Source organism: Pogona vitticeps, chromosome 2 (genome assembly GCF_051106095.1).
Source record: "Pogona vitticeps strain Pit_001003342236 chromosome 2, PviZW2.1, whole genome shotgun sequence".
In the NCBI taxonomy this organism is placed as follows: domain Eukaryota; kingdom Metazoa; phylum Chordata; class Lepidosauria; order Squamata; family Agamidae; genus Pogona; species Pogona vitticeps.
In genome coordinates, this window is record NC_135784.1 from 37,613,438 (window position 1) to 37,637,324 (window position 23,887).

Below are 23,887 nucleotides of genomic sequence, written 5' to 3' on the forward strand. Positions count from 1 at the left end.
TGAATTTGACACAACTCCGGGAGGCAGTAGAAGATAGGAGGGCCTGGCGTGCTCTGGTCCATGGGGTCACGTAGAGTCGGACACGACTAAACGACTAAAAAAAGTGGTCGAAGGCGGAATAGCAGCTTCCCATTAGTTTCTATGGACGGAAAAGAGCAGATACGGTTCAAATGGTTTTCAATGCATTCCTATGGGAAATGCAGATTTGACCTGCGAACTTTTTGACTTGAGAACCGCCTTCCAATACGGATTAAGTTCTCAAGTCAAGACCCCACTGTGCGGCCAAGTCACATCTCACTTAATAGGTGACCATTTTCAAGGTATGTGAGATATTTAAAAAGTGGTTTTACCAGTGCCACCCACGCCCTGTGAATTTCCATGGCACAACAGAAATTTTAACCCAGATCTCTTGAGTCTTCGTCCAGTACTCATCTGCTGCACCATACCGGCTCTCAAGGAACTGGTAGAAGTTGATAGCTGGTAACAACTAGCTAGTAGAGGCAAGAAATTTATCTGCCTCACTTATCTCTTATGAAGAACAAGTTCAGTTCCCTAGTCTTTAGAACAACACATTTCCTTGTTGCCCATGGCTTTTGCATTCATTATTTCTTTTTCAAACATTTGCACTGCATCTCATGGCAGCTTAAAATCATGGTTAAACATCATATCACTCGTTACTAGTAAGAACAATAGGAAGCTATCAATGCTTTTGGAATTTAAGATACAGATGGAGATCAACTATACAGTTAACACATACGTAAATAACATAATACTGCTGGGTTTGCATTATAGCTTTTTTTATATAAACTTGGCAAAAGTTTTCCCTCTTTAAAAAAAACATTCTAATTTTTAATGCCTATGTTGTAAGACTCAGATCGTCCTCAATGAATCACCATAAAACTGTTTGGTCCTAATAACATCCTACTCATTGTTCCACTTTGGATAGCATGTTCTTTTCAATACTCCGTTCAATAAACTGTTGAAAAATGCTCTATATAATATACCACTGCTGTAGAAATGATGTTTGTCTCTGTCATGATGCTTTACATTCAATCAATTTACAAATGTTGCTGTGTTCTCTTCTTATGCTAGCACTACTTATGGCATCCCCAAGCTCAAACCCAAAGATCAATACCATGTCTGCTGAAAACAATAGGACAGAACAAATGAATAATTTTATTTACAATAAAAGCCCTAGTCCACAAATGGATTCTATTAATGTTCAAATTCATTCTTCATGAATTTGAACACAAGATGAAAGCAAGAACCTTGCAGTACAATATGAAAAGAACAAGATGTGCATACATATATACAGTATATAAACAACAAAAAGAAAGCTCAATAATGGTTATATTTACTGAAGACATGAGTGGAACATACACAAAGCTGTGTTATGCTGATGGTAAATGCTTGTCAGCAAAAACAAGACCTGGAGCTGATTGTGGCTCTGATCATCAGCTTCTCATAGCAAAATTCAAGCTTAAACTGAAGAGAGTAGGAAAAACGACTGTACTAGTCAGGTATAATCTAAACCAAATCCCTTATGAATACACAGTGGAAGTGAAGAACAGATTTCAGAAACTAGATTTGGTGGACAGAGTGCCTGAAGAACTATGGATGGAGGCTCGTAACATTGTACAGGAGGCAGCAACAAAAACCATCCCAAATAAAAAGAAATGCAAGAAAGCAAAGTGGCTGTCCAATGAGGCCTTACAAATAGCAGTGAAGAGAAGGGAAACAAAATGCAAGGGAGAAAGGGAAAGTTATAGAAAATTGAATGCAGACTTCCAAAGAATAGCAAGGAGAGACAGGAGGGCCTTTTTAAATGAACAGTGCAAAGAAATAGAGGAAAAGAATAGAAAGGGGGGGGGGAAGAGATTTGTTCAAGAAAATTGGAGATATTAAACGAACCTTTTTTGCAAAGATGGATACGACAAAGGACAAAAAATGGTAAGGACTTCACAGAAGCAGAAGACATCAAGAAGAGGTAGCAAAAATACACATAGGAATTATACCAAAAAGATTTGGATGCCCCAGACAACCCATATAGCGTGGTTGCGCATCTGGAGCCAGAAGAAAGCATGGCCAGTGGAGGTGATGGCATTCCAGTTGAACTATTTCAAATCTTAAAAGATGACACTGTTAAGGTGCTACACTCAATATGCCAGCATGTTTGGAAAACTCTGCAGTGGCCAGAGGATTGGAAAAGATCAGTCTACATCCTAATCCCAAAGAAAGGTAGTGCCAAAGAATGTTCCAACTACCATACAACTGCACTCATTTCACATGCTAGCAAGGTTATGCTCAAAATCCTACAAGGTAGGCTCCAGCAGTATGTGGACCGAGAACTCCCAGAAGTATAAGCTGGATTTTGAAGATGCAGAGGAACTAGAGACCAAATTGCTAACATTCGCTGGATTATGTAGAAAACCAGAGAGTTCCAGAAAAACATCTACTTCTGCTTCATTGACTATGCAAAAGCCCTTGACTGTGTGGACCGCAGCGAGCTATGGCAAGTTCTTAAAGAAATGGGAGTGCCTGATCACCTTATCTGTCTCCTGGGAAATCTATATTTGACCAAACTCCGGGAGGCAGTGGAAAACAGGAGGGCCTGGCGTGCTCTGGTCCACGGGGTCACGAAGAGTCGGACATGATTTAACGACTAAACAACAACAAACGCTTGAATGTAAACAACCGTTGGGGCTCAAATTACTTACTTTGGTAGAAAAGCAGAAATGTTACATTATTAGTTAGACTAACAACTTAATTGCAAAATCCTGAAGTGATGTTATACTGGATCCATCTTCCGGCACAAGAATCTAACAAGGTTTCAATACGGCCTTGACTTGAAACTAACATGCTGCCAGCTCTAAAAAGGGCCAAAGGCCAAACTCAAGGCTGTTTCAAGGCAGAGGTGCTCTTTGACTTCATTAGGAATGATGGTGGGTCCCAAATGATGTTCACCTCAACATTGGGGCAGTATATATAAGCAGCACGCTTTATTTATAAGGACCAATTTTTCTAGTCTGCGAGAATCAAATTCTTAGCTATACTTTGCAGATGCTTAAACTGGCTTTGTGTTGCTTCAGGACAGCTTTGGACACATCTGCCTGCACACGAAAGTTGAAGCCACAGCACAATATTAGAAATAAGGAAGAGGGCAAGCACTGGTCATTTTCCATATTGCAATGTTCTCTACGTTGGGCTTTCCTCGAGGCTGACCGAGGCGTACAGCAGGTTCAGAATACGGCGGCCACACTGGTGGCTAGTGTGAGCAAATTTGATCACATTACTCCAGTTTGGCTGGCCTACCATTGTGCCCCGGATCAGGTTCAAGGTTTTAATACTCATGTACAAAGACTGCACCATTTGGGACCATGCTATTTGTTGGAACACCTCTCCCCAATGTCATCTGACTGACCCACCAGATCCTCTCAGGCTATGTTCCTCCGTCTTGCTACTCCCAGGAAGCCCTGGAAGTCTTCTACAAGGAATCAGATCTTCTTTGCAGCGGCACTGACTCTACGGAACCGGCTGCCAGTGAAGCTACACCTGGCCCCCTCCCTGTTAATGTTCAGAAGGTAGCTTAAAACACTGCTCCTCAAAGAGGCCTTCCATAAAGACCCTGCCTGATACTGCACCTCTGTTCTCACTCTTACAGTGAGAACAGCTTTAGTAATATTGCTGTTCTGATGGTTATATGTTTTTTACAGTTACACTTTTTTGGTTATCTGTCTGTTATTATATTTGTTGTGAACAATCCAGAATAGTGCATTGCACTAATGTAGCTGTAAGTAAGTAAGCAAGCAAGCAAGCAAGGAAGGAAGTAAATAAGTAAGTAAATAGATGTGGAAGTCTCCAAATCAGAGTCTCCACAGCTGTGAAGACATTCTTCCCCATCAGGAAAATCTAAAAATGCAGACAGCTGAATTACTCTGTGTGATGGAGTTGAAGCAGTGTGGGATACGTAGTCAGAGAAGTGTAAGATGGAGTTAGACGGGTTCTGTGTGAAGATGATTTGAGAGACATTGGAAAGTGTTTTTCTAAGTGCTATGAGAGTGTTTTTCTGAAGACTGGTACAGTGTGGTTCAAGATAAAGCTGAAGGTCGGACAAAGAGGAATGGGGAAAAAAGACTCAACATTCTGAGCTAATTGGAGAAGAGATAAAACATGTGCATCTTCATGGGAATTGAGGGTAGAGGAAAGTGTTGCAGCCCTTCGAGGCTAACTGGTTAACAGCCATGAAGTGTCAAGAAGGGAGGAGTTAGAGAATGTAGAAAATGGATGATGGGTTATGTAGGAGAGGTTCAATTCCATTATGATGGGACAGAAAAAGAACTTGGTTTGAGCATGTGGCTTGAAGGAGAGAGAATGTGAGTAAAGAGAAAGAAGGAGGTGGGCTAGCCCACCTTAGCCCAGCTTAGTAGTGTTTTTTTATTTTATTTTAATGGGGATTCGTTATTTTATTTAACTGTAATTATCTTTGAATATGTTCTTTATGCTAAAGCTTGAGCAATATAAACTGATTATATGAAACTCTTATTTTTCTAAAAAAAAGTACAGTGGTGCCTTGCAAGATGAAAGTAATTCATTCCACGAGTAGCGCTGTCTTGCAAAATTTTCGTCTTGCGAAAATCGCAATGCATTCCTATGGGAGTGCATTGCAATTGCATTCCCATAGGAATGCATTGCATTCCCATTTGCACTGCATTCCTATTTGCAATGCATACCCATAGGAATGCAATGCATTCCCATAGGAATGCATTGCAGTGCATTCCTATGGGAACCTCGCAAGATGAACAAATTATTTTCATCTTGCGAGGCATCAGTCTTGGGGGAGAAATCGTCTTGCAAAGCATAGCCATAGAAGAAGCCATCTTGTGAGGCACCACAGCAATCGCAGAAATCATTCATCTTGCGAGTTTTTCATTCCGCGAGGCATTCGTCTTGCTAGGCACCACTGTAATTATGAAAATTCTTGCAAAGGACTAGTCTCTTGAACAGCAGGGTCTGGCTAAATCCAGGAGGTGGAGAGGACCACAAACCAGCTATCATTGAGAGTCCTACCTAACTGAGCTGTTGTGAATTCTAAGGAATTACAAAGCCTATGTGTCTGTACTTGCAAAGTACTGGGTAAAAGTAAAGTGTTATTTTAAGGTCAGACTTGTTCAAGGGGCTTACGCTACACACTGCTGAGGTCTTGGGACTTGCCTCAGCGCAAAGGTGGCAGGTAAGTGGCCTGTGGAACTCTCTGACCGAGTGCTAAGTGCTCCTTAGGGAGGCTCGTGCACCACACTGCATCAACAAGTAAAAAATAGGTCTTTTGTAAAGCTAATATCATGTTCAGGATCAAATCATGCTTGAGTACTTTCCATTATAGCTGCCTCACACTGCCTCAGGGTGGCCCAGTAACATGTTCAGACAGTGTCAGTAGAGTGTAGCAGCCATCTTGTCCTTAACAGTGGTGCAGTGGAGCCAGGGCTTGCAGGGTTGAAACACTGGGACTTGCTGAGTAGGAAGGATATGCGATTTATCTTATGGAAGATTACATCAGCAAGAAGACTATGGCCTGATTAATGCTGCACAGGCAAGTGATGGGCTGCACCTCACAAAGGCTGGGAAAAATGTGTTTGGCCACAGCATGAAGAACTTAATCAGGAAGGCTTTAAGCTGAATTAGAAGATGGGAAGGAGACACAAGCTCAGAGGTAAAGACAGATGAAGGTTTATGCACAACAAGACGAACAGACTCCAATAATAATCTTCATAAAAATGTACAAAGAGAAGCAGGCCACACATCACACAACCTACAGTGTCTATATAGGAGTACCAGGAGTATGGAAAACAAATAATAACTGGAAATTTTAGTTCAAGAGGGCAAATATGATTTGACAGAATAACTGAAACTTGGTGGGATGACTCCCATGACTGGAATACAGGAATTGAAGGATATAAATTGTTAAAAAGGAACAGAAGGAATTAAAAAGGGAAATGGCCTGAGTTCCAGTATATTTCAAAAACTTATTTCTACACAGAAGTACAAGAGAATGGGCTTGGTTGTCCCATTGAGATCATCCAGATTCATATAAAGGCAGGGGGAGGAGACAAAAGGAACATGCTAGTTGGATTCTGCTCCTGCCTGTGCAAGGATAAGATGGAAGTGAAACCTTTGAAAAACAAATTGCAAGAATGTCAAAGAGTAATGGGATATTTCAATTATGCCTATATCTGCTGGGAGGTGAACTCTCCAAATGTGGCCAAAGTTAAAAGCCCAAAAACTCCCTCAGGGTCAAACCTTTATTGTTATGTGGCATCAAGTTAGAACCGAGTTATAGTGACCCTAATAGAGCTTTCAAGCCAAATGAGATATTCAAGAGGTTTTACCAGTTCCACTCCTGACTCAGCAGGGACTCAAACCCAGGCTCCTGAGTCCTAGTCTATCGCTCTATTCACTACACAATACTGGGTATCTCATATCTTTATAAGGCTAGCTATACTATGAGCTCTGGTTTAGCCTAGCAAGCACATTGTTCTAATATAGGGGGCTTTGGAATTTGGGGTCTGACACCTAAACCCAATAAACCGTCACCATAATATAATATCTCCCAAAGACGAAAACCTTTGATTTAAAGCACGGATTTCCAAGGGTCGCAAAGTGTTTTCTGAGGAATCAACAGTTATTTCTAGTTGCTTTTTAAAATATTTATTAAACTAAATATGGTACACAATGCTGTTTCATTTTAATCCGCGTGGCTCACGGATAGATAGTTTTAATACGAACCAAAACTGCAAGCAACCTAGAGTTCTTAGTTGTTTCTGTACTCCTTTGGGCAGATTTTCCTTTTATTGCATGCACATCACTCCTACCCTCTCTGAAAAGGCCCGCTCTCACTCATTTCTCTCTGCTCCTCCCCATCCACTTTTGAAAGACTGACATCAGCCCTTTGGACCTAAGCATTATCCCAGTACAAACAGGCCATAATGGGGTGAGTGTGCAGTGCATGCTGGGAATGTTGACACCCAAGATGGTGGCAAGATTGAAAAGTTGCGGCGGTGGCGGCGGCAGTAGCACCTTTTGCTCGGACTGAGTCTCCTGCTCTTCTGGGTGCAGCACAGTGAAAGGAGAGGGAACCTGGGCAGGGAGATGCCTCCAGACCCCAGCCTGAATCTCAGAGGAGAAAGGCAGCGGGGGGGGGGGGGAGTGAGGGAAGCAAATCAGGGAGGGGAGCATGGGGAAGTGTTTATTTGGGCTAGCATGAGAGAGGGTCTTCACTGAGGGGGCTTTTTTTGGGGAGCGACATAAAGACAGTTGTTTCTACAATGAAAAAAAAGGAAATTAAATTCATAGTGTGTTGACCTTTTTTTCCTTCTCAAAGTTTCTGTGGCAGAGGCGGACTTACAGCCCTCCCATAACTATGCGGTACTACATTAATATTACGTTAGAATTACATTCTGAAAAATCTATTTTAATGTCTCTTTCTTTACCCTGTTAATAATGTCTTTTTATGCAAATGTGGCGGGGGAGGTCGCAAGTTACTTAGTTATTATTGTTGTGACTTGAAAAATGTTGGGAAGCACTGGTTCAAAGCAAAACGTTGTGGTTATGGTGATGCCCCTCCCCAAAGCCACTCAGAGTAGGGATCACCTCCCCTCAAAAATTTGCACATTGATCCACCTTGCTTGTATTTCAACTTCCATCCCAAGTGAACACTAATCCCATTAGCCAATCAACTCCCTATATGGTGCATCACTAGTAATATGGAAAAGCTGGAATGAAACATAGACTTGTATAGTTTCAGTGCATACAAACAACAGATTGTAGCACAGCCTATGCCCTGTTACATAAACACCAGGTCTAGTTCAACTGATCTGTTTTTAGAGGAAGGTTCAGTGTGTTTAATGAGCTTAATCCTAGATAAGCAGAAGGCTGGCTTCCTGCCTGCCTGCCTGCCTACCTGGAACTGAACAACAGACCTCACACCTGTTTACTTGGAGTAGAAGTTAAAGTGTGAAAATTTTGTGTCATTATGTTGTTGTTTAGGCAAGGGTGTGGGGTTGATCTGTGCTCTTAATTTAATTTCCTTTTGGTGGTATGGCTTCCAAGACAGTTTAAACTGCTGTTTCTTTTCTCTTTTGAGAATTTCTCTGTTTTTTTAAAAAATATGGAGCAACACATGCACACAAGTTTTAAAGGCATTTTGTAAAGAAAGAGAGCTGAAAGCAAAAATAAAACTTCTGACTCTACAAACCAGAACATAACCTTCCAAACAGTTCTAAATTTAGGCTAGACATCTAAGGAAAGCACTCCCAGCAACTAGGAAGAAAAAGCTGCTGTTCAGGCACATGCCTTAAAGGCATATATTTATACATAATATGAGGTGTATTCATAAAACTGCTGCTCAGAGTTTTCACCTGGAAAACACAATCCAGGACTTAATGTGTTTCACCAAAAAGCCAATCTTATCTAAGAGGATGGTATCGGAAAAACAAAATGTTCACCCCATAATTACCACTGCACACTATCAAAAGAAACAGACCTCAGACTTTAAGACTATCTGACTTCACTACAGTGACACATACCTTAGTTACATCCTGCTTGGGTTATTGTAACATGCTGTACCTAGGGCTGACTTCCAACATGGTTCAAAAATTGCAGCGACCAGACTTTTTGTAACTGGGACCAGTTACAGAAGGCATTGAACCCATTCCCTCTAATAGCTGCTCTGGTGATTTTCAGGCCCAATTCAAAATGTTGGTTATCGCCTATAAACCCTATGCAGTCTGGGTCCAAGCTACCTGAGGGACGGTGTCTCTCTGCATGAGCCTTCCTCAAGATTTTCTGCAGAAGGCCTTCTCTCGGTCTCGTGGCCCTCAGGTACATTTAGGGATACAATAGATGGCCTTCTCTATGGGTGCTCCCACGTTGTGGAATGCTCTTTTTATCCTTCTGCTGACAGTTGAAGATCCACCTCTTTAGATAGGCTTTTAATAACCACCACGGAGTCCCTGGATGCTGGGTTTTTTGTTTTTCTAAGTGTGCTTTTGAAGTTTGTAAATGGTTTCTAATTACAGTGGTACCTCGACTTAACGAACGTAATCCATATTTGAATGGTGTTCGTAAGTCAAAATGTTCATACGTCGAAGCACCATTTCCCATAGAAATTCATTGGGAACAGGATTAATCCATTCCAGCATTTCAAAAAAATACCAAAAATAAAAATAAACAGAGCTGGGACTTTTTTAAAAATCCAAAAACAAAACAACACAGCACAGAAACATAACCCCCCAGTCCAAACTCGCTCTACAAATCCCACCCAGAACAGTTTTTTAAAATGAAAAAGCAGCACCTTACCAGTCGGAAGCCTCCTGGGCTTCCACTGCTCCTGTGACCGCTGCCGGCGGGAGGCGAGCCTGGCAGGGGTGCTTCGGACACTCGCCTCCCAGCTTGCCTTCCACTTGCTCCGCACCACCCTCCATGGGCTGATGGCGGGAAATTCAAATGGCGGAGGGCAACAAGGAGCGAGCAGGAGGTGAGCCGGGAGGTGAGCAGCTGATGAAACCCGACCAGCTCAAGCCTCACACGCTGGGAGAACACTGCCTCCGTTGCGGCCGTGGGTGAACGGCCGAAGAAACACGGCCAGCTCAAGCCTCCTGGTGCTGGGCTACCACTGCCTCCACCACCCCTGCTGCCCCAGCCAGAGCACCCAGGAGGCTCAAGCCTCCTGGCTGTGGGCTACCCCACCACATCCCTTTCCCTAACCGTTGGGGTAAAAGAGCTACAAAGAAGCAGCCTCTTCACCACCAACAGTTCAAATTTCCCACCCTTTCCCCCTGCCTTTTTGTGTTCGTAAATGGAAGCTCCATTCGCAAGTCAAAGCAAAATTTTGTGAACGGAGCAGTTCGTAAATCAAAATGTTTGTAGGTAGGGACGTTTGTAAGTCAAGGTTCCACTGTATTACTATCTAATTCATTCATTGATTTGAAATTATTATTGAACGGTTGTTTCTTAACCTTGTAGTGTATTCTGTTTTTTGTGTAAATAATTTTAAAACTGTGAGCCACTAAAATAAATAAACAAATAAATAAATAAATAAAGCAAGCAAGCATACTTTCCACATACATTTTAACACCTTAACAATCTGCATACATGGTAAACTGCAAAGCAAGATATTGTATGCTTCCTACAAAATGGCTGTTTATTATTATTATTATCTATTTGATTTATATCCCGCCCATCTGGTATATTCTACCACTCTGGGCGGCTACCAACAACATATATACATTAAATAACACAAAACCATTGGTCTAATCAATAACAGAAACAGTGCACAAATACAATAAATAATGAATAGAGAAAGAAAAAAGAGTCAAGTGCTGACAGGAGGGAAGGAATGGATGAACATCCATGTTTTTAGTTGGGTTTTAAATGTGCCCAGCAAAGGGCCCTAGCGAATCTCCGGAGGAAGGTTATTCCAGAGGCGAGGAGCCACTGCCGAGAAGGCCCGGTTTCATGTCTTTTCCCTCCAAGCCTCCCTCAGCGTCAGGCTCCTCAACCTCACCTCCTGGCTCACACGGGTGATCCAGGTAGATCTTGGTGGGAGCAGGCATTCCGCCAGGTATCAAGGTCCTAAACCGTTCAGGGCCTTATAAGTAAGCATTAATACTTTGAAGTCAATACGGAAACGAATGGGCAGCCAGTGCAGCATGGCCAGAATAGGAGAAAAGTGCTTGTGTTTTCTCACTCCACTAAGGAGTCTGGCCGCTGCATTCTGCACCACCTGAAGTTTCCGCATCAGCCACAAAGGCAGCCCCATGTAGAGCGCATTACAGTGGTCTAATCTTGAGATTATGAGCGCCCCGTGTCAAGGTAGGGCCGCAGCCAGGCTATCCGCCAGAGGTGGAAGAAAGCGGTACGGACTACCGACGCCACCTGTGTTTCCATGGTGAGCGCCGGGTCCAAATGTATGCCCAAGCTGCGAACCCCACTCTTTGCAGCCAGGGTCACTCCCCTGAATGAGAGAGAGTCACCCACGCCGCCAGCCATGGGAGCCCCCACCCTCAGAACTTCCGTCTTGTCTGGGTTCAGCCTCAGCCCATTTTCCTGCATCCATTGCAGTACAGCCCCCAGGCAGCGGCTGAAGGGACTGGACGGCATCACCTACAGTTGGTGAAAAGGAGATGTAGAGCTGAGTGTCATCCGCATACTGATGACACGATGCTCCACATCCCCTGATGACCCCACCCAGCGGCCTCATGTAGATGTTAAATCGACCCTTGTGGAACCCCACAACAGAGACTCCACGGGGCCAAAACACTCTCCCCAAGCTGTACTCTCTGGGGACAGTCCTCCAAGAAGGAACGGAGCCAGGCAAGCGCCAAGCCAATTCCCAACTCAGAGAGCCTCCCCAGGAGGATACCGTGGTCGACGGTATCAAAGGCCACCTAGATATCGAGGAGGAACAACAGAGACGTTTTGCCCCTGTCGGCCTCCCTCAACAGGTTATCGTACAAGGCGACCAATGCCATCTCTGTACCGTGGCGCAGCCTGAAGCCCGACTGAAATGGGGGTCCAGGGCATCTGTTTCATCCAAGTGTGCTTGAAGCTGATCAGCGACCACCCTCTCGACCACTTTGCTCATGAAAGAAACAATGGCAACGGGCCTATAATAGCCAATTTCGTCCACTGCCATATTAAGTTTCTTTCTTATGGGCAGGTGTTTGTAAAAGTTTAAACTCGCTTTATGCTAGTTATTCCAACTGCAAACTGCTATTAAGTCTTTGTGATTTTACCTCTGCAAGAAGAACTGTCTTATTGTTTTAAAAGGCCTACAACATAAATTGAGACATCTGCTTTCATAGCTAATCATCCACTGAAGACAGCATTTGCTTTTATGATGGCTCTGTAGGAGTCATTGTCACATTATTCGTTTCTTGCTTTGTTTGTCTAAAATTCAGATCCTGAATCCTTGAACAACAAGCATAAGTAGGTTAATTAAGTTCCTACCTTTCATTCGACACTACTTACTTTCAAATTAAGCCATTTTCTCTTAATTTGACTCTTTTGTTGGCCATTTCATAAGCACACGTCTTCATCATACATCAGCTACTGTTACCTCTTTTCTGCAGCTGTGCTTGGTTCCACATATTTCATTTCTCTCATTTAAGCTTCATTCAACAAACATTCAAGCACATCCTGAACTTCAGCTTCCCGGCAAAAGATCCCTTAAATCTTTTCTACCTGTCCACTAAATCTCTTGGGCATACAACTGAAAACTTAAGAGTTTGTTCTAAAATGTGTATCAAAGAACTGAACTTCAGGGCTGACCTTAGAGGATTAAGGGATTCTTATCATAGAATAATGGGTTGTACAGACAAGTCCAGCTCGACCACTTAGCCACCTTTAACTCAGCTGTTTTCCCAGAGGCTCTGCCCTCTTAATTCGATATTTTCTGTTTGTAAAAGTATACTTCTTCCAAAACTCTTTAAAAACATCAGTGGCAAAATTAGATCAGAAAAAGAAACATGGGGTATGTTATTATTAAAATGGCATGAAGACAAGTTACTGAACCGATGAAGAAGCATAAATCCTAGACCAAAATTTACAGCTGAATGTGTTAAAATAAACATTGATGGCAACGTACTGTACATTATTTATAATAATAAAGGAAAGGTATCCCTCTGCGCTCTGCCTGCCTGTCTCCAAAACTGTGCAATCTAGACATCTGAAACATGTCAAAGATACAAAGGATACTCTTGTGGGTGTGCATCATGGGGTTATTTAGCTTTAAAATGCATGAGTATAAACGTGTCCGCAGCATGCTTTAGCATTCTGAATCAGCAGGAAGAAGACATCAAACTTCTCAAGAATAAGAGGCTCTCCAGAAGTGAGTGTACAGGGTTGCCCAAGGTCCTTCAGTGAGTACAGCTCTCCAGGACCGCTTTCAGATTTGATCCAAATCCTTCCATCTGGTTTGCGATGGGTCTCTGGAGGGACAGTTACTTCAACCTTCATGTCCAGGTGTTCTGCTGCTAGAATACGGTGAGTCTTATCTCTAATAATACAACCGTCTTGTGAACATTGACTTTCTTTGTGTGAGTATACATGCTTGTACATTTATACTTATGGGTGCGCACACACATATGTATGCCTGTGGCTGTAGTGGACTGTAGCACATTGTGGATAAAGAGAGAAAATGGAAGGAGGTAGAGCCTTCTGGATGGGCATAAATAGGCCTTTTCTCTCCTTCAGCATGAAGTAGTCAAAAATGGGGCGGGGTGGGGGAATGACACTGTAGGGAGAGTAGAACACTTGGAAAAGAAAGAACAGCAAAAGAGACTCAACACCTAGCCTTCTCTAGAGATGAAGCCCCAGGGAAGTCTGTGTCGTTCACCATTTCAGAGGATCTGTAGCCAGCTTTATGCACTGATTCCCCCTGCAGGGCCTCTGAACTCTTCAAACAGAGAGAAAGAATGCCAGCTGTCTGATAAGCTGTTCATCTCGGCACCACATGGGATCTTCTTACAAAAAAGGATCAATAGCCTTTTGGGACAGATGTCACCAAGGAGCAGAGAATTCCTGAAGCTTCTGGTCCACCGGGGAGAAGGTACCCTTAGCTGTCAAGAGCACTAGCAGTTGAAAGCACACAGAAGACTTGTCCTTACTTGATGGAAGGCCTGCCTGAAAAGACTGCTTAGGTGTAATGACCTGTTCATGAACAAAGCCTTCAAAAATGTCTGCAGTTGAAGCCAAGGTAAAGCTCTGGGAATTCAGACTGACAAGCCTCAGATCTGAACAAGAAGGTTGCCGGAAGCACTTCCTGTTTATACCAACAACTCTTGTAAGCCTTTTCAAGGTGTCTTGATTTCGGCTCCAGCAGATAGTTTTTTTCTGGTTCTTAAATCCCCTTTGTGGTTATGTAATTAAATCTATCTGTTGTCTGCAATGTCACTTCATTCACTAGATGGCAGATTTCCTTAGCCATTCCATTACTTTTATCAAGCACCTGACACTCCAGAGCGGCTCCTTACAAGACAGGAAGCAAACAGAATGAAAAAGACCAGATGCAGAACATCGAGCACTTGGTAAAACAAATGGTAAACACTACTTACTATTGTCAATGTAAAACGTATGCCTCCTGGGAATCGTAGTCTCACTGCCTTTAGGATCTATAGACCGGCACTTCCCAAAGAACTACAGTTTCCAGGAAGCACCGTGCCAGTGTGCTTTTTGTACATTAACAGGAAGCAAATCCCGAGACAGCCATGCAGCCTTGGAAATATGTGTGAGAGAAATGAAGGGGAGTGAAATGCAGGTGGTCCGGAGGTGTGGGTCTGTGGGCTGGAACTTCCAGAATTCTGCCTGGAGAAGTGTAGGTGAATGAGAAGATGTAGGTCAAATCAATGTAACTCTCACGGCCTACAAACAGTGCAGTGCTGGTTCTTTCGTTTGGTCCTCTTTGGTGACTTTTGGAACCAGAAGTAAAGATTGGCTCTCTGGCTAGAATATTGCACGACCAGTGTTAGCTAAAGTTTTGCATGGGTTGCAATAGAAGAGTTATCTCTTTGGACCACAATCCAAGAATCTGCTTAAACTGACACAAGCAGTTATTTTCTAGGCACTGGTCTTAATATATTGTTCTGAAATCTCAGCTGCTCTAGATGCAGCCATTTCTCTCTTTTTAAAAAATTTTTTATTTTATTTTTTGCTAAGGACATCGTGGCATTTGGATTTTTATTTTTTTTACTCCTACTCCCAGAATGCTCCAAGAATTCTCCAGGCAAAATTCTGGGAGTGTAAGTAATCAAGGTTCAGGTTTAAGGAATGGAGAACACCACTAGAAGCACAAATTATGGACACACTGTTGTGTGCTCTGGTTTTAAATAGAAGTCCCAGTTAAAAACATGGGTCATTATTCTATTGTGGGTTTTTTTTTTCTCCACCTGAAGAAATGATGGGCAGGACACTTAGGCTAATTAAACAAGGTGCCGACCACATGCCTGGTGAATGCCGATCACACTATCAGCACGTGACCAGCTCCTCATAGCTTGTAACTTCTGCTGCTTTCCTTCTACATACAGGAAAATACAGTAGGATTCTGGCCATGCAACAGACAAACGGTTCAGGAACAATACACAAATCATTAATCAGAGATGAAAAATTCTACACTATGTAACATGCATGCACACACCAAGCACCAAAACTGAAAAAGTTACTAATCTTAAAATGATGCAGTTGTCAGAGTAACCAATCACTCTTGTGGACCTTGGAACTCCAACGGCATATAATCGCTTTTTAAAGTAAATTTCCAAGTGGTATTCTTACTCTATGAATAATTTCATCATCTAAACCTATCGCCTGCTCTTACTAAAGCTAGATTTTTCAAACCACACAAGTTAATTAACCTGACATCCAGTGTGAATTGGCTTTTAAACTCATTCTTTTTGTCTCCAACTCAGGGAAACTCAAATATATTAATATTGCATTGTCTCCTGGAAAATACATATATATTAAAAGCTGTGAGTTAGAAACCAAGCAGATAAAATTATTGCTGTAAAGCACAGGAAATACTGTTGTTGCTGGGTCAGATAGATGTTGCTTTACGCAAGCCTTTTATTGGCTCACAACTGCAAAGTACTGCATTTTACACACCCCTGTCTGTTTTCAGCAAGGTAGTTTTCTTTCCTACCATTTTCCCTCTCCCAGTATAATTGTGTAGAAGAAGCAATGCTTTTGCTTTTAGTCACTGAGCACTTGTTCAGCAGTTCAGGGATAAAAGAAAAGAAGAAAGCCAGCACTGTAACACAAAGAACATAAGAAAAATGTTCAAAATAAATCATAAGATACTACTTCTTCCCCCACTCCCACAACATGCATAGCTCAATAATTTAGGTATCTGGCTGAAGAGCCAGAGGTTGGGGGTTCGATTCCCCACTGTGCCTCCTTGACAGGGGCTAGACTTGATGATCCATAAGGTTGCTTATGGCTCTTCATTTCTAAGATTATTATATTATCACCCATTATCATCACCCAAAAAGAAAATCATATTCAGAAAAGCAAGCAATAACTAAATAACAAAAAAAAAAGGAAATGGAGGAATTACATATCTTTAATTAGAAAACTGTATCTATATTTGGAATATACTTGTAGGATTTTAGCTTTCTTTGAGTCTTACATTCTTGGGTGGATAGGAGTAAAATAAATGCTAAAATATTGTGGGGCAGTTGTATTTATTTACAACCAAATGTATCAGTTTTGTTTTGCCAGTTCATTGACTGTGCCTTGAATACCACTGATACTTTTTCTTTTTTATTATTTTTCATTATCACACTACTAAAAAAACATATAAAAAAGTAACAATCAACAATTAACAAATAAACTTCCCATTCACACTTCACTGCCATAATACCATATTTACAAGCAGTTAGGATGGCCACCTGCTAAAATCACCCAGACGGCAGGAAAAGAGGCCCAAGAGAAAGAAACCCCTACTGTAGCATTTCATGGTTGACATGCATGTGCTAAGTTCTTACCTCTGCTCACAGCTGAAAGCTATGTTAGGAAACACCAAATTTGCTAGAGCGGGGGTAGGAGTTAATTTGCTTAGTTTTTAAAAATTATTTACGGACACTTTTGGATTTGAAAAATATGCCTCTTCAGTCCCTGCCAGCGGAGGACTGAAGAATTGTGTTCATGCTCACAAAAATTGAGAGAGTTCTTTGTAAAGACGGAGATCCCTTATCTGATAAATTTTGCTCTCACACATCCTCATGCCAACACCTGCAAAAGCCAACCTTATTTGGAAGCACCAAATCCTCAGGAGTTACTGAGGCCAGACAACAAATGTATGTGATTTCCAGTCTGTGGTAATCATCTCACATGTCATAGATTTAAACATAAAAGAAGAAAGTGTAACTCTAGACGCACTTTCTAATAATAGAAAACTGCCTTTCAAAAGGACAGAGTATTCCCACCCCCCAGGGTTGCCTACTCTGACTCGCGACCGCTTTCTCAAGGACTAAACTGAAGACCTTCTGCATTCAACCCATGGGCTCTACTACGAGTCCTAATAGCTACAGATCATTTTCTTCACGCAGGCAAGTTAGTCTGAATTTTCCTGCTCAAAAACATAACCCTATAGAGATCCAGAAAACTGTGATCTGATTATTTATTTGGTTGTGGAAGGCACTGGTGTGCCTGGCATTTAGACACCTTAAGGAGCTTGTTATATTTTAATTCCAATTCCACACCTTCAAGAAGCCCTGTAAATGCGTTTGTTTTGGTGAAAACACCCGCCACAGTATTAGCAGAAGCCGACTGCACAAAAGGGCCAATGATACAACAGTTTTTAAAGGAAACATTTTCAAAACAGTTCCGATTCTTTTAAAAAAAGAAAGAAAAAAAACCCTCCACCTGTTTATTTATATATCTTCTATGGTGAAAAGGTCAGTAGGAAATTCACCTTTAAGGCCACTGTTGCTAAGCAACCGCTTTCAGAAGTTCTGCAACACTGATCAAGCATATTATGTTCCACTGACTGGCTTCAGAATAAATATGAGTAACATCTTACCTGTTCTTCCATGTGAAGAGAGAAGAAGAGGCTTCTATTCCTACGGAAACTGCCGAGGATCCAACACCATTATACATGGCATTTCTAATCAAAGAAAAAAAGGATACGACCCGGGACCACTGGCTTCCTGTTCACGAGGGCAAAAGATAGTTCTGTCTTCAGAAACACAATAGAAGGCTTGATGAGATGCTGCCCAAACCGAAAGGACATGTTCAAATCTTCTGTGCACAGGGTCTGTGGATGGAAGATGTTAAATCATCTGAACAATTACTGTGGTTGATATTCAAAGGCATAATGGACATAAATCATTATCCTGATTTCAGAATATAGAACATATACAGAGTCACTGTAATGCACCATACTTTCTCTTTTCTTGCTTGTTTATCAAAGGAAGCCAGGCAACAGTATTTTCCGAGGCTTTTCATCTAGATATCTTGTAGTTTGGATGGAAAGGGCTGCTATTTATATTAGAGGATAGCTAAGTATACATCTTTTGGGATGTTCATATCAGAGCAGGACACAAGAACTTCTAAGAAGTAGAAAATATTTATGCATGCGCACACGCACAGGGAGACTAACACCATCAGATCTATAATGATACTTGCTATTACACCCAGTGTGAAGCACTTAAAATTATGAAATACTTTAAAGGTGCAGATCTATTCGCAGAAGGAGCAAGTTGATATGACAGATTAAACATTGGCTTTTGTTTCCAGCAAAGTCACAAGATACCCATATACTGCAGCTGCAAGCTTACCCTGCACATTTCACTTCTTATATTGCAATTGAATTGGATTAACAATAATTTTAAAATGGGGAAGTCAAAATGCTTCAGTGGGCACCTCTGTTCAATGGACATTGAACAGAGGTGGGGGTATTGCCGAGGCAAACACTTTGAAAATTGAATTACAGAAGGCGAAAAAGCGAAGCATAGGAAGCACACTAACAGAACTTAAGATGATGCTTCCTGCTATACTCAGAAATAATAAACACATCTAGCAGAAGGTTGATGACCTTGGAAATAAAGGCAAGATCGTATGCTTCAATAACCAAGGCTCCTGAGGAACAGAGAAGTGATGACCTGGAGGATTTTATTCTCACTCTCTGGCTGAATTAGTAGGGGCTACAGTACAAGTGGGACCTCAGTCTCTTTAACTGTAGCTCTTAGATTCTCTAAGGGAAAAATAATAAAATCCTACTCTAGAATGTAAAGTAATAGTATACTGTAGAATGTTTTAAGTTTTAGAAGGCAACAAATACAGAGACAAGCAAGAAGCAAAGCTAACCTTGTGCTTAAAGGGTTCACAATTCATGTAGCATGCCTCCCTAATCAATGTGTCCTGACATCTCTCTAGAAAACAGAAGTGTGTTCAGATTTAAACCATATCATGAGACATGTCTAGGATAAAAGAAAAGTGATCTCTTCAGGAGCCTGTTTACATTTCTCAAAAAATTTACAATATGTAGCCTTTTAATTTTAGCCGACTCAAGTCACATGGTTTTTGAGTTGTTTCCTGTGTTTCTACTGTGCAATTCCCTTTTAAAACTGGAGGTAAAGTTCACTATGGGCTAAAGTCAATTAAGAAAACAGTGTGGTAAAATAAATACCCTTTTGATGTCCATTTATTTTCACTTGCTCCCTAAGAAAATAATGCAAATCAGCAGAAAATAAATGTGTGCTTTAGAATTCATTGTGTGAACGTGAAACTAAGCATGTTTTTTTAATAAGGTAGCTCATGGATATCATAATAAATGAATAGATACTATAATAGATAGCCATAACTGTAATGCCTTTGGCTTTCATTGGAGTTTGACAATTTTAAAAAAATGCTAAATCCAAACAAGTCCAGAAGTCCAAACATGAACATAAGTGCAGATTCAAAAGCCAGTCTTCTTGACCTAATCAGTTGATATTTGTTGGTTTAAGAATATATGATTGCTTGCTTCTTGTGCAAGAAAGAAGAGGTTCAAATAACAGGAAGCTTTTGTGATAGCTGGCTGGATGGCTCAGTGGTTCATATATCTGGCTGGGATGCCAGAGTCTGAGAGTTCAATTCCCCACTGTGTATTGGCCTTGGGCAAGCTGTACAGTCCCAGTTGCCCCCAGCAGAAGGGAATGGTAAATTACTTTGGAGTATTCTCTACCTAGAAAACCCTGAAAACGATTGCCATAAATCAGAATTGACATGACAGCATGTCAATGATGATTTTGTGAGTGATAAAAACTGCACAATTCAAGGTCACAGCACATATGAACAAGGTCCCATGTCCAGTTCCCCAAGTCTCTGCCACAAGGATCCCAAGTAGCAAAGCTGCAACATTTGTCTTTGAATCTTTGAAGAACCACTATAAGTTGGAGTAGGCAGTATCACTACATAGAGGGACCAAAGATCTGTCAGGCAAAAAGCAAATGCAGATCTTCATTTCTTAAATTTCCTATAAGCCCCTGTATCTTCTTTAAATTATTAGTGTTAATAATAAATATAACCAATTAGCATTAATATTCCCATGCAATGGTATGAATCCCACCATAATGGAAGCAAAGGTCCATTTTTGTTCTGAGAAAACATCTGTATATTTCTTGGCATTCTGCTATTACATTTATCGTTTATGTGGTAAATGAAGAAAGGGGTGGAAGGATAATTTACAATCTCTGCCAGAAACTGGCATACAAATAACATTCGCTAGTGGATGGGGGAATGGGAGAGGAGGAAATTCCAGAGAACTAGCTATATCAGTCTTGTAACCATAAACACAATTTTAAACCTCAGAGTTAACATCTTTTCCTCAGCATAACCTTTCCTAGATTGCAGCCCACTTCATCAGATGTTAGGTGGATGAGGAGAAACATGAACTGTACGAAGTTACTACTTCTTGTTTAGTCATTAAGTCATGTCCGACTCTTCGTGACCCCATGGACCAGAGCACACCAGGCCCTCTTGTCTTCCACTGCCTCCCGGAGTTGGGTCAAATTCATGTTGGTAGCTTTGGTGACACTGCCCAACCATCTCGTCCTCTGTCGTCCCCTTCTCCTCTTGTCTTCACACTTTCACAACATCAGGGTCTTTCCAGGGAGTCTTCTCTTCTCATGAGATGGCCAAAGTATTGGAGCCTCCTTCCAGTGAGCACTCAGGGTTGAAAGTTACTGCTAGCATGCCAAAAAGTGATAGATGGATAACCTGTGGCAGTTAGATTCAATAGGAATGACATTTCAAAGGGAATGCTATGACAGCCCTGTGTCCCACCTACAGACAAAATGAAACCAAGCAAGAGGAAATCCCACAAGTTGTTGGCTTTTTTCTCATTCTCACCCAAACACAAAGCAATTGTGTTTTTTAACATGTGAATGATAATAAGTACAAGAAAGTATCTTGCAGATCATCTTGACTGCTATCAGTAGCACTGTCAACACTGAAGTTTCCTTTTGCTATGTAAAGTGTGTCTTTTCTCTTCCTGCTGTAACATGTGAACAATACTGTGCAACAGTATCAGGCCATTTCCTGGTGTTTCAAATAGTAGATGCCATATTCATAAACTGGAAGTGTTTGAAAAATTGAACTTCCTGGCTTTTAAAATAGTATACATTTACATGTACATAAACTACAAATTCCAATAGAAACTTCCCTCATGTAGAATTTCTCATTGCTAGAGGATCCAGAAGATCAGCACATGATCTCTACTATACATACGAAGAGAGGACAGCAGATAACAACTGGGATGTGCCTGTAGTCCCCTTGTGCTAAAATATTTAGAAGAGATGTTGGGAATTTAGTGAAATGGTGAAGCAAACATATGAGGAAATACAGCACATAAAACAGGGAAAAATACAAAGCCTTTACACTCTCAGGTAAACTAATGCTGCCGTGCCTGCCCCCTACAAATGTAGAATGAAAAGCAATCTTCCAGTTTCCAAACCCTCCCCCCCCCTTGAAAAAAGGTTCCTTGCCTTTTGGAATTCAAATTAAAAAAAAGGAAGGGCTCTAGATTTGCAAAGCTTGTCACTGGAAACTAAGGTCAAAATTATTTATCATATATAAAAGAACTCCTCCACAGTTTGCTGCCTTGTTGTGGCGAAGGGGCTTGAGTAATTCAGAGAAGCTATGGGCTATGCCGTGCAGGACAACCAAGACGGACAGGACATAGTGGAGAGTTCTGACTAAATGTGATCTACCTGGAGCAGGAACTGGCAAGCCACTCCAGTATCTCTGCCAAGAAAACTCCATGGACATAAATAAAAGGCTAAAAGATATGGTGCTGGAAGATGAGCCCTTCAGGTCGGAAGGCGTCCAACATGCTACTGAGGAAGAGCAGAGGACAAGGACAAGTAGCTCCAGAGCTAATGAAGTGGTTGGGCAAAAGCCGAAAGGATACTCAGCTGTGGACGCGCCTGGAAGTGAAAGGAAAGTCCGACGCTGCAAACACAAATACTGCATAGGAACCTGGAATGTAAGATCTATGAACCTTGGGAAGCTGGAGGTGGTCAAACAGGAGATGGCAGGAGAAAACATTGATATCCTGGGTGTCAGTGAACTAAAATGGATGGGAATAGGCAAATTCAATTCAGGCAATTTTCATATCTACTATTGTTGGCAAGAATCCCATAGAAGACATGGAGTAGCCCTCATAGTCAACAAAAGAGTGGGAATAGTGTTGGGATCAGCTGTAATGAGATATACTGTACAGTAATCTCAAAAATGATAGAATGATTTCAATACAAGTCCAAGGCAGAACCTTTAAACATCACAGTAATCGAAATTTATGCACCAACCAATGATGCTGAAGAGGCTAAAATTGACCAATTCTATGAAGACTTACAACACCTTCTAGAACTGACACCAAAGAAAGATATTCTTCTCATTATAGGGGACTGGAATGCTAAAGTAGGGAGTCAAGAGATAAAAGGAACAACAGGTAGGTTTGGCCTTGGAATTCAAAATGAAGCAGGGCAAAGGCTAATAGAGTTTTGTCAAGAGAACAAGCTGGTCATCACAAACACTCTTTTCCAACAACACAAGAGGCGAACCGACACATGGACATCACCAGATGAGCAATACCGAAATAAGATTGATTATGTTCTCTGCAGCCAAAGATGGAGACGCTCTATAGAGTAAGCAAAAACAAGACCTGGAGTTGATTGTGGCTCTGGTCATCGGCTTCTTATAGCAAAACTCAAGCTTAAACCGAAGAAAGTAGAAAAAACCACTGGGCTACTCAGGTATAATCTAAACCAAATCCCTTATGAATACACAGTGGAAGTGAAGAACAGATTTCAGGAACTCAATTTGGTGGACAGAGTGCCTCAAGAACTATGGATGGAGGCTCGTAACATTGTACTGGAGGCAGCAACAAAAACCATGCCATAGAAAAGGAAATGCAAGAAAGCAAAGCAACTGTCCGAGGCCTTATAAATCACAGAGAAGAGAAGGGAAACAAAATGCAGGGGAGATAGGAAAAGTTACAGAAAATTGAATGCGGACTCCAAAGAATAGCAAGGAGAGACAAAAGGGCCTTCTTAAGTGAACAGTGTAAAGATATAAGGGAAAATCACAGAAAGGGAAAAACCAGAGATCAGTTCAAAAAAACTGGAGATATGAAAGGAACATTTTGTGCAAAGATGGACATGATAAAGGACAAAAATGGTATGGACCTAACAGAAGCAAAATACATCAAGAAGAGGTGGCAAGAATACACAGAAGAATTATACCAGAAAGATCTGGATGTCCTGAGCAACCCATATAGTGTGGTTGCTGACCTTGATCCAGACATCCTGGAGAGTGAAGTCAAGTGAGTCTTAGAAAGCATGGCTAACAACAAGGCCAGCGGAGGTGATGGCAGTCTAGTTAAACTATTTAAAGTATTTAAAGATGACGCTGTTAAGTTGCTACACACAATATGCCAACGAGTTTTGAAAATTCAGCAGTAGCCAGAGGATTGGAAAAGATCAGTCTACATCCTAATCCCAAAGAAGGGCAGTGCCAAAAAATGCACCAACTATCGTACAATTGCACTCCTTTCACACACTAGCAGGGTTATGTTCAAAATCCTACAAGGTAGGCTTCAGCAGTATGTGGACCGTGAACTCCCAGAAGAACAAGCTGGATTCCGAAGGGGCAGGGAACTAGAAGGGGAAGACATGGAGGCAGTGACAGATTTTATTTTCCTGGGCTCCATTATCACTACAGTTGGGGACAGCAGCCACAAAACTAAAAGACACCTGCTTCTTGGGAGGAAAGCGACGACAAACCCAGACAGCATCTAAAAAAGCAGAGACATCACCTTGCTGACAAAGGTCCACATAGTCAAAGCTATGGTTTTTCCAGT

The 23,887-nt window shown here is 41.6% G+C and overlaps 1 protein-coding gene across 5 annotated transcripts in view; it reads right to left on the reverse strand.

Annotated features, from left to right (window-relative positions):
* FHIT (fragile histidine triad diadenosine triphosphatase) overlaps positions 1–23,887 on the reverse strand; it is a 928,323-nt gene that overhangs the window by 822,842 nt on the left and 81,594 nt on the right. For all 5 annotated transcript variants that reach the window (XR_013542797.1, XM_072989324.2, XM_078388814.1 and 2 more), the window contains one exon: positions 17,674–17,800. Coding sequence is in view for 4 of the 5 variants with exons in the window: in XM_078388814.1 (XP_078244940.1) it covers positions 17,674–17,800 (127 nt within the window). In the remaining variant the exon portion in view is untranslated. Of the gene's footprint in view, positions 1–17,673; positions 17,801–23,887 lie in introns of those variants that run through there.